The sequence below is a fragment of the Plectropomus leopardus genome, chromosome 17, assembly GCF_026936395.1.
Source record: "Plectropomus leopardus strain MGB_pleo_1.0 chromosome 17, ASM2693639v1, whole genome shotgun sequence".
NCBI lineage: Eukaryota > Metazoa > Chordata > Actinopteri > Perciformes > Serranidae > Plectropomus > Plectropomus leopardus.
In genome coordinates, this window is record NC_142192.1 from 12,841,587 (window position 1) to 12,852,798 (window position 11,212).

An 11,212-nucleotide genomic window follows, 5' to 3' on the forward strand; every position below is an offset into this window, starting at 1 on the left:
ATGAAACAAGTATCCAGTATGAATAATGGACTTTTTACAAGTATTATCCGAGTGAAACCAGTCAATATCTGTACTCATGACTAAATAAAATACTCACGTAGGTTGCTGTGTTCAATCCGTTAATCTTGTGATCAAGAATGATCTGATGCTCAATTCTGAGATTGTCTTGGAAAGTTTTATAAAATATAATAAATATAGCAGCCGCTGATGAGACCATATAAATATCAAGTTTAAAATAAGTCACACCCACTTCAGGTTCACACACCGCCCATTCCGAGTACAGATACAGATATACATGAAGGTGTGCTCACTTATCATCATTTTGAGAAAAATAAACATGTTTTTTGTAAGTGGGTGTTCTAAATCCTTATTTAATTATGTAATATAAGACCCTTCTCATGCAGCAGTGTTTGATACTTTCTGGACACAAGCAGCCACACATGACCTTTGCCACAGCGATATAAGTAATGATATAAATCAGAAAATATCAGCTCAAAGGAACGACATCAGTTTTCGATGCTCACTTTTGATGTGTGACAGTTTTTGCTACTCTGAGCTACAGACAAATTTTACCTGCTGCTCCAACAGTAATGAGTTTTGATCCAAAGTCTTGTTTAGCCTTACAGCGTTTTTTCCGAGACACGCAAATGTCTAAACACACACACAAACATAGCTGGCTGCATTAACTGTGGTGACCCCGACATCTGATCTGTTCCTCCAGTCCATCTGCAGCGTGGGAACTGATGGTCATACATTACGTGTTTATGGGACTAACGACTGTGAACTTAATCCTCTACAGCCACTGATAAAATCATGTTTATTGTGTATGATCCCAGTGGCTGAAAATCCCACTGAGAGGATTTTCTTTACAAGAATCTCCCCTTCAATATTTTCACAAGTGATTATCTTTATACTCTTGCTTGTTGAGTCCAAATTTACGACGAAAGACATCGCGTCAGCTCTTTTTGTGGTTGCTCCCACCAACCCCAGAGCCTTTTTTAAGGCCACGGTGTACTCAAGCGTAGAGGTGTGACCTCCTGACATTTTCCCCATGATATGCATCTGAAATCTGACCAGCCCACATGTCACCAGCCTGCCAATCACAGCACACCTGACTCAACAAACCACCACTCAGATAGTGACGTTCAGTGGTCTGAGTGTAAATATACACAGAAATAAGAGGACCTCGAACCCCTTTACCCCGCTCCACTTCTCACCTGGTGTCTCATAATGTTTCGGCCTTCTCAAGTCCTAACATCTAGTTGTTTTGAACACATCAAGAGAACAACCTGCCGTCAACAAAGGAAATCACACCCAAATGTTGCCTGCTCATGTACCTTAAATTGATCCAGATTTATAAATCTGTAAGGTGAAACACCTGATTTATGGAAGGTGGTTCAACACTTTTGTCACGTGACAGAAACTACCTTTTTTGCCACAAATAAAAGGGTATGCAGCAAGAAAAGACCTATTTAAGACACACACATTTAACACTTTCCTTTCATGTTTTCAAATCGTACACCTGGAGAATTTTGTTATGTCTTGAACACCTTGATCACATTGTGATTTTTACGTTTTCCGTCAGAGATTTCCGTGTCCCGGCGTCAGCGTCATGGGGCCGGTTCAACAGATCCTCAAAAGTGTTGGCAGACAACCGAAAATACCTAAAGTATAGCTCCTCATCCATATCTTGAATTTGTTGGACCAGAATATACTCACCCAGTAGCTCCCTTATTAAGTTCAATGGATGCACTGACGGGGACTTCCATACATCAGACAGATGATAAAACAGTGATGTGATGTCCGACTTTGATTATTTTTGCACTAACCAAATGATAAAGAAGAAGGCTGAAAATGTGGCAGCCTCATGTTGTATTATTATTATTCAGGTTAACTTTATTTGTACAGCCTGAAATGATTAACTACAAACCTGTCTGTCTTGACAAGATGCAGCCTTTTTTGTCTTTTTTTTGTTGTCCTGTTATATTTTTTTTGACAGGTGAGTTTAGTGGCAGTCTCAACTGTTTAGCACGAGTCAAAAGTCTTTTTGTGAAGTCTGTATGAAAACAAAGAAAACAAACACAGTATACATCATGACTTGCTATTAATCAAATGAGAAAAACTTTGTTTATTTCTGCTTGTAGTGCTGATAATGGCAGTCATAGAATTTAACGAATGAATTAGAAATCAGTCCTTGTGACACCTCTTGGTTTGGTAAGAAATAAAAGGCAACAATGTTTCTTTTTTTTTCTTTTTTCTTTTAGTTTAGTCTGGACGAAATTATCTAAAATTTAGGTATGAAAGTTACCTGTAAGTGCCAGCCTCTTTAACATTTTCCTTATTGCATTACCGCAGGGGGACAGTGGGACGGACGGCAGAGTGTCAGACTTTGTGGACGGAGGCCGCATGGCTCTGGACAATAAGACATCCCTCCTCAACACCCCCCTGCTGTCCTCCAGCCCCCGAGGAGCCCGCGAGCACTTATCAGACTCTCCCTTCAAACACAGCCGCAAAGACACCAGCCTGGACGACTCCGAGCTTCTCACAGATGGTACACAAACACAGTCTGACAGAAACGCGCGCACACACACACACACACACACACACACACACACACACACACACACACACACACACACACACACACACACACACACACACACACACACACACACACACACACTGCACCACACAAATCATAAGCGTAACTTGTTTTTCTTTTATTGTCTCTCAACAGACAGCAACTTGGACCAATCAGAGCTGGTAGCAGAGATGCTGAAAGAGTTGTCCAATCACAACGAGCGCATCGAGGAGAGGAAGGCAGCGCTCTGCGAACTGCTGAAGCTGATTCGCGAAAACACCCTGCAGGTGTGGGACGAGCATTTCAAGACCATCCTGCTGCTCCTGCTGGAAACAATGGGTGACAGAGAGGTACATGCACCCACTTTGTTTCTGTGATAACAACCGTGCAGAAAGACTGAGTTCCTTTTCTTTAACTTCTTAAAATCTTAAAAATTCTCTCAGCATGTGATCCGAACGCTGGCTCTGCGGGTGCTGAGGGAGATTCTCAGCAAGCAGCCCTGGAGGTTTAAAAACTACGCAGAGCTCACCATCATGAAGGCCCTGGAGGCTCACAAAGACCCCCACAAGGAGGTACTCAGACACACATCAGTTCACCTAAAACAGTTTTTGTCATTTACACTTCAGTGAGCATGAAAAGATGAGAAGACTTCACTGTATTTACCTGAATGCTTTAATTGCTTTGCAGATGGGGATTTTTACTTGAAAAACATTAAAGAGTATATAAATTATCTAAAGTATAGACGTTTTATTATGAATTAAATTAAGTGCAGCTTGATTGACAAAAAATGAATTGCCAACTGCCAACATTTTTTTTTAAGATTATGTTTTAGGGCTTTTATTGCCTTTAATGGACAGGACAGTTTAAGCACGAAGGGGAGACGGGGGGGTATGCAGCACAGGGTCGAGGCTGGAATCGAACCCACGGCTGCTGCGGAGAGGATACAACCTCTGTATCGCCGCTCTATCCACTGAGCCACGAGGCGCCCCATTTTAATGAATATTTAAGTCTTTTTCTTCTTTTTCTAAATAATGTTAAGTTTTGGGGTGTTTGTTTTTTCTTTTTTTGGTTTTTCGATTCTTTTTGAATAATTTTGGGGTTTGGGGTTTTAGTTTTGTTTTTCTAATAGTTGAGTTTTAGGATATTTTGAGTTTTGGGGGTGTTTTTTTTTTTGTTTGGTTTTCCTTTTTGATTTTTCTTTTATTCTGCATTTGGGACATTTAATTTTAATACTTTGAGTATTTTTTCCCAAATGTACTTACTTACTTTTACTTTTAAATTCAAAGCAGGATTTTAACTTGTATCAGAGTATTCTTAGGATGTGGTATTGGTTAAGGATCTTCTTCCACCACTGGATGGATGAAATGCTAATAATTACCCATTTTAAATGGCTATATCGAATTAACGCAGATTACATACTGCGTGTGATCTTCTGCAATTGTTCTGTTTTTGTGTATCACTGATATTAGTACTGATAATATATGTTTTCGTGCAGGTGGTACGAGCAGCAGAGGAGACGGCAGCCATGTTGGCGTTGTCCATCAGTCCAGACCAGTGCATCAAGGTGTTGTGTCCTATTATCCAGTCAGCTGACTACCCCATCAACCTGGCTGCCATCAAGATGCAGACCAAAGTGGTGGAGAGGGTTCCCCGCGAGGGCCTGATGACCCTGCTGCCTGAGATAGTGCCAGGACTTATACAGGTAACGCACACACATCACGCATGACCATCCAGCACTGTAAGAAGTGTAATGTTAGGTGTAAAAGTTATCAGAAATAAGAGGAATTGTTTACATTTTGCATGCAGGGTGTTACTCTTATTCTCAATCTTTGTAAAGCTTGTTAAAGGGACAGTTCATCCCAAAATCAAAAACTGTTTTTGTCCTCTTACCTGTAGTGCTGTTTATAAATATAGAAACATTGCTGTTGGGTTTTTTTATATATATATTTTGGGGTGCCACAAGCCGAGGGCCATCTAGTTCTATTATAGTTGGGACAGGGCAGACTTCACTACGGCCAATATTTCCAACACTCAACAACTCACACCAAAAATGAATCAGAATGATAAGTAGCACTACAGTTTATATGGATGTTTTTTAATGTGTGAACTGTCCCTTTAAATGGCTGTTTTATTTATTTTATAAGGGGTGTCATGCAGCTTTGTAATCTATTGTATCTGTTTGAACAGGGTTATGACAACTCTGAGAGCAGCGTCAGAAAAGCCTGTGTGTTCTGCTTGGTGGCCATTTACGCAGTGATCGGGGAGGACCTCAAACCGCACCTCAGCCAACTCTCCAGCAGCAAGGTAAACAGACCCGTCAGCATCTGAAATGTGGACTTAGCAGCACAAGACAGGTTGCTGAAAATGTGTGGTTTCTTGTCAATGTTACCAAGAGATAAGGTCTTGTTTGGCATCCTGACAGGTTGAAATCTGGCATCGTGAGATTCTTTTGAACATGGAGTCTTTTTGTTGAATTTTAAGGCAATATCATAGCACTGTTTTACTTCATGTATTCTGAATATTCTTTGTTGAAAATAATATTTGAAATTGTGTTCAAATATTATCCAGCACCACGTACTTTGTCAGATTGGTATGGAATAATCTTGGACGTCTTTAAAATTTAAAAGTTGACTTTCTCTTTAAGGATTCAAAACCAAAGGAGCAAAATCTATCAAATTTGGATGGAATAAACAGATCAAATTCCTAACCCCAATACCAGCAAACTTTTTATGAATCGACTAAGTATCCTCCTCTCCTCATCTTGATGGAATAATAGAAACATAAGCTCTCTTAGCTCTAATGTAAATAGTTATATTTTTACAGAGAGTCACCGCTCAGGTGAAGGAGTTTAAGTATCTCGGGATCTTGTATATGAGTGAGGGTCAAAATGGAGCTTGAGATGGATAGATGGATTGTGGTCAGCAATGATGCGTGCACTGCACCTTACCGTCGTGGTAAAGATGAAGCTGAGCGGGAAGGCAAAACTTTTGATTTAGTGGTAGATCTACCTCCCAACCTTCACCTATGATCATGAGCTTAGAGATAGGAGCTCAGACATCCGGAAGGAGCTCAGAGCAGTGCAGCTTCGTTACATTATAGGGGCCAGTTGAGGTGGTTCGGCACGTTCAACTGGTAAGAGGACAGATCCAGAACACTCTGGAGGGATTATTTATCCAGTCTGACCCGGGGACGCCTCAGGGTCTCCCAGGAAGAGCTGGAAAGTGTCGCAGAGGAGAGGGATGTCTGAAGTGTTTGCTCAACCTGCTGCTCCTAAACCCCGACCTAGATATGCAAATGAGAATGGACGGGTGGATGTTTTTATGTGAAAAATATCTAAAGGATTGGGCACCCAGTAGCTCAGATGATCGAGCAGGTGCCCCATGTACAGACGCTATGTCCTTGCTGTAGTGTTTGAGGGTGCCTCTCCAGTCTCAGCCCTTTGCTACATGTAATCCGCTCTCTCTCCACCTTTCACACCGAAACTGTCCTATCTCCGATAAAGGCAAAAGCCCCCCCCCCCCAAAAAAAAATCTTTAAAAGTAAATAAATAAATAGATATCTAAAGGATTTTGTACACAATAAAAAAATATGGAAAAAAAAGAAAGAAAATGCTGCGAAGGGATCCCACAGTCATGGAAAACCTGGAAAAGTTATAGATTTAGTGAAAATAATAAAGGTTTTGGAAAAGTCATTGAATTTTGTTGTGTTTAATGAAACTGTTACAGTAATCTTGGGAGGAATAACCCTCCTAATGTAACATAACGGCAAATTTATTTTCTGTAGCTGTCGACATAACGTAGCCCTAATATGAGCCGATGTTTGACAACATTTGGTTTACCATTATGTACGTTTATTAATTTTCTTCCATCTCTCCACTCATGTGTGCCAGCAAGTTTAAACTGTGTTTCAATAGTTTTGATTGTGATATTTTTAAAAAACAGGCAATTTGGCAAGAAGAAAAAAATATTATGGGTCCTTGAAAAGTATTGAAATTTTGTCCATAAAAATGTGTGGGAACATTGGCTTTAGCAAACAGGTTTGTAATAAAGATTTTCATCTCCTTAATACACCTTGTATGACTTTCCTCGAAAACTCTAGAGACACACGTTGACACGTCTGTCCTCTGTTTTTCTGTTCGCAGCTGAAGCTGTTGAATCTGTACATCAAGCGCGCCCAGTCCGGCTCCAGCGGCAGCGAACCCCCGTCTGAGGGCCTATAGGAGACACAGCGCCCTCCCACAGGGCAACCACAGAACTGCAACTCTGCCCACCAAACATACAACATCAGTTCATGAGCTCACACCCACACAGACTGAGAACAGAAACACACATCCTAACACTGTCAAACTGCTTACATCCACATGTACGCTTGCACTCTGGTTAGCAAAGTAACACACACACACACACACACACACACACACACACACACAGTCCTCATACATTTCCTACAAGATGGAAGTTGTGCAGAAGAGAGGAGTGTTGTAGTTCTCCCGACCATCGCCGAGGATTCACCCTTATCTCCGACTGAACTGAACCCCTCAACACAAACAGATAACACGCATTCAGTCACACCCAGGTTTGTCACTAATCACTCAAAGATGAAGATATGAAATGTCCGTCCTCTTTCCCGAACACTACAGCTCCCCTTTTGAATAACATCTCGATGTCAACAGGAAGTGGTGCGTGTGCATGGTTCTCATTTTTAAGGGGGTAAAAGGCTCATGGAACGGGGCTGAGACGAAACGAATGGTGCCGTCTTGTGTCTTTCTTGAACAGTGAGTAACTGGGGCCAGGTAGACAGGAATGTAAATTTACATTGTGTCCTAGTTTGGATTTATTTCACGCGATGAGGTTTTACTGCAGCGGTTTTTAATGTCTCTCTGTCACACATAAACACACACACTCTCTCTCTCTGTCAAAAAGGTGCTGATTAGCCTAAAAGGTACGACCGACCAACACGAGCACTAACACGAGGCACAGCAAATACAGTGCAGAGGCAGAGTCCAAAGTATCGGAGGTGTTATGTGCGTGGCTATGCATGAGACTAAATTTTAAAAAGAAGTTTTTATTGGAGTCCAGAACAGTGTGACTGGGGTTTTAAATTAATGTGAACAATGTCCGCCCCTTTCAGAGAAGTTCATAGCGTGCTCCGTCTCTCCCTGTTCGTCTTGGATCAGTCCACTTCTGGGCGACGTGGGGAGGAAGATGGATGCGTGCTGCTTACCACATGAAGTACGGCAGGACATGGCTTATTATTACATAGTGGATATGTATCTATATATGATATTAAAATGGATTATCCAATAACAGTGTCATTTAGGAGAGTTCCCCGGGGGGGGTCGGGGGGGGGGGTGCGCATGTGTGCCCATCCTTGTTTTTATTTTCTCTCTGTTGCGCTAGCAGTAGTCTCTCTCTCTCTCACACTTATTTTTTTTCTCTGCTGAGAAATTTGTAGAAATGTATTATTTACAGCTCTGAAAAAAAAACCTGTCATGTCACCCGTTTCTCTTCTCTTCATTGTGTCTTTTTTTCCTTCCTCCTCTTGTAACATTCTAGTTTCACTGTTGTGTTTCCTCCGTGCATTTACAAAGCTGTGCTTACATTATATTAAAGAACTTGTACAGATCATGACAAGCCCTGCTTCTTTTGTTTGTTTTTATACTTATTTTTTCCAAAAGGATGTTGAAATACATGTATACTTGTATTTATACAAGCAGTTATACTGATGGATATACAAGTCAGTTCATATGAAAATTATTCAATGATCATCTTGCGAGGTCAGATACACAGTCCATCTTTCCCAGTGCCGCAGGAATTTATCAGTCTGTAAATTTAAAGAAGTTATTCTTTCCATCCGTTGAATAGTAGTAACGACATGTATCCAGTCAGTCTTTGTTGGAGGTTCGGCCTGTAACTATTTCTGTGTTACAGCTTGCTGAGAGCTAATAATATCTTTAGTAGGTATTTATCTTGGGCTAAAAGATGAGCTGCAATGTTGCCGGAATAGATGATAGTAAAAGAGCAGTCAATACCATCACCAAATATATGTTTTGTATTGCTTGTGTTTCTTCCTGCCAGTATGACCGAAAAGCTGAGCAGTCCCAGAATATGTGGAAATGATCTGCCAACTGTTCACCACATTTCTTTTAGCACAGAACTCTTTCTGTCACACCTGTCCAAGCGCAGCCTCTTTGATTTGTGCAGTGGAAAAGAGTCCCATGGTGAAAGGGTGGATAGAAATGTTAAACACAGAGTTCCTGCGGATCCTTAAAAAGTCTTAAATTGTAGTGAATTCATTGATGTAAAAAAAAAAGTCTTAAATCAATCTTTCAAAAGTCTTAAAAAGTATTGGGACATGATAAGTAGGATTTAATAAGTATTTTTTCTGATGTTGCATTGTAAAATCTTGAAATAAGTGGTGACATCTTTTTTTTTTCTTCTAAATAATTTACTAAATTTCTCTTTTCAAACTCGTTATAATAGGAATCCAGGCAATGGGCTGTCACGTAGAATGTAGAATAAAAAAAACAAAATCACCAATAAAACAATACAGTATGTAATAATTGTCTTTCATGTGTTTTACTCTGAAGAGGTTATTTTTCCAACACTGTATAGATATTCTAACATTTTCACCTGACAAAAAATGTCAAGTCTAATGTTACAATAAACATTTGAGCAAAAATATCCTTAAATTATAAATTAAGTTAATTAAATTTCATTCTAAGTGGCAGAAAAAAAGTCTTAAGACTTAAATCTAAGGTGCCTTAAGATGTAGAAATCCTGTAAACATCTTTACTAATTCTAGTATTACCCATGCAATTCAACACTGAAGACTGATCATTTTAGTTGTAAGCTGTTTGTCTAACTGATGCAGGATCAGCGCTAAACCATTTCCAGTATGTCTTCTTAAGATCCACTATGTCCTACTGAATCTTAAACCCAAGAGATCTTAAAATTTAAAGCAGGTGCTGCAGAAAGGCTTAATGGAGCAGTGTGCATGAGTTAGTGACCAAACAGTGTGGACTGCAAATTGCAGACAGTTAAAACTTCTTCAGTGTGCCAACTCCTGATTAAGACTGTAAACTAAAGAAAACATATTTATTATATATATTTAATTTCTGCCAATACATATCACCCTAGATCCTTCATACTGGAAATTTAAAAACCTGTAGTTACTCCAGAAAAGCTTAAAACTGTAAAAATGTCTTAGTCCTTTTTTTTTCGAGAAACCCTTTTTTTATGTCACCGCTGATGACGAGACAAAACTGACAAAAGTAAAATGTACAAACTTTTTTTTTTTTTTATGTGGTGTGTCCTTAATATTTTGCTCTGTCTGGGCATCTAAAAGTCTTTCAAATGAAAGTCTGACAGAAAAATGCCTGTTTAAACTGCTCATTCGTAACTCTAGTCTTTATCCTGTTACAAGGGATCACAAGTACTCTTTCATGCATTTTAATATTTTTATCGTTCCTTTTCTCAATGGTTTGGTCTAAGAAATTGGTTTTTAAAACAAAGAAAAATTGTTCACTATCTCACAAACTTAAAGCAGATAACCTTCACAAACAAAGCATTTTCAGTCAAACCCAGTTTGTTTCAGCTCTAGATCCACTCTCCTCTTTCATTTTTAGATTGTCAGTTTGTGTATCAGAGAGCTATGCCAATGTGCACAGCAGTTAATAAAGTGGACTAATCAAGACATGATGTAAAATATAACATGCCTTATGCAACATAGCTATTTGAGAAAGCGGTGCTGAATTTCATGTATGCATCTGTTCTTTGGGCTGTAAATTTAGGTGCAGCTAAAGAGGAACTCAGACAGAGCACCAACCTGCAGTCACCTCCTCACTGCTAAGTCCCTGCACTTAATGGTCTGCTGTCTGTCCTCATAAAAGTACAGTTTTAAGATACTTTAATATTTGTGTTGTATTTATTTAATACTGTCAGGGAGAAATTAAAATTAGAGTAACTCTACATATATAATTTTACATGCAAAACAATAATTGTATGAAACATAATGCAGTGTTATGAAGTATCCATCACACTGAGTAGTTAACTAAACTTATTACTAAACATCAGTAGTAACAATCCACTGATATCATAAATAATTTAGCAAGTACATTTTTTGTCCCTTATATTTTGCACAAAAGTCTGACTAAACTGAAAAATTTAGGAAGCCTAGCTGCTTTGAAAAAAATTTAAGTAAATACAACTATTAATCTCAATTTATGTAAACTTCATATCTGATTAAGTTTACTTAAAATGTATTTCTATTTATTTAATTTTCTGAATTTTTTGCAACTTTAAAATGACATGTTTAATTAAATCAATCTTTCTACAATTTAGCAACAACAGTAAACCAAGTTTGGTGTGCTATATATCAGTATTCTGCATACAGCAAAGTAGTCATTCATATTTGTATTTTATTATACGTGCGAAACAGAACTCAGATGTGCAAACTTCATCAAAGGGAAAATTGTCTTTGTCATGATCAAGTTAAGTCAGACTAACTTGTATTACTGAAGTTGCTGACATTTAGAAAGAACAAGGTAATTTCGCTTGTCATTTTTAAGTTGCAACAACTTCACATAATTAATTAAATACAACGAAATTTCAAATAATCTTAATTTGATAT

The 11,212-nt window shown here is 38.9% G+C and overlaps 1 protein-coding gene across 30 annotated transcripts in view; it reads left to right on the forward strand.

Moving 5' to 3' along the window:
• Positions 1-8,208, forward strand: part of clasp2 (cytoplasmic linker associated protein 2) — an 81,242-nt gene extending 73,034 nt beyond the window's left edge. For all 30 annotated transcript variants that reach the window (XM_042505934.2, XM_088089946.1, XM_042505939.2 and 27 more), the window contains 6 exons: positions 2,356-2,551; positions 2,738-2,931; positions 3,025-3,153; positions 4,077-4,283; positions 4,769-4,885; positions 6,723-8,208. In XM_042505934.2, coding sequence (XP_042361868.2) covers positions 2,356-2,551; positions 2,738-2,931; positions 3,025-3,153; positions 4,077-4,283; positions 4,769-4,885; positions 6,723-6,800 — 921 coding nt within the window. In that variant the 3' untranslated portion in view covers positions 6,801-8,208. The remainder of the gene's footprint in view (positions 1-2,355; positions 2,552-2,737; positions 2,932-3,024; positions 3,154-4,076; positions 4,284-4,768; positions 4,886-6,722) is intronic.
• The last annotated feature ends 3,004 nt before the right edge of the window (positions 8,209-11,212 follow it).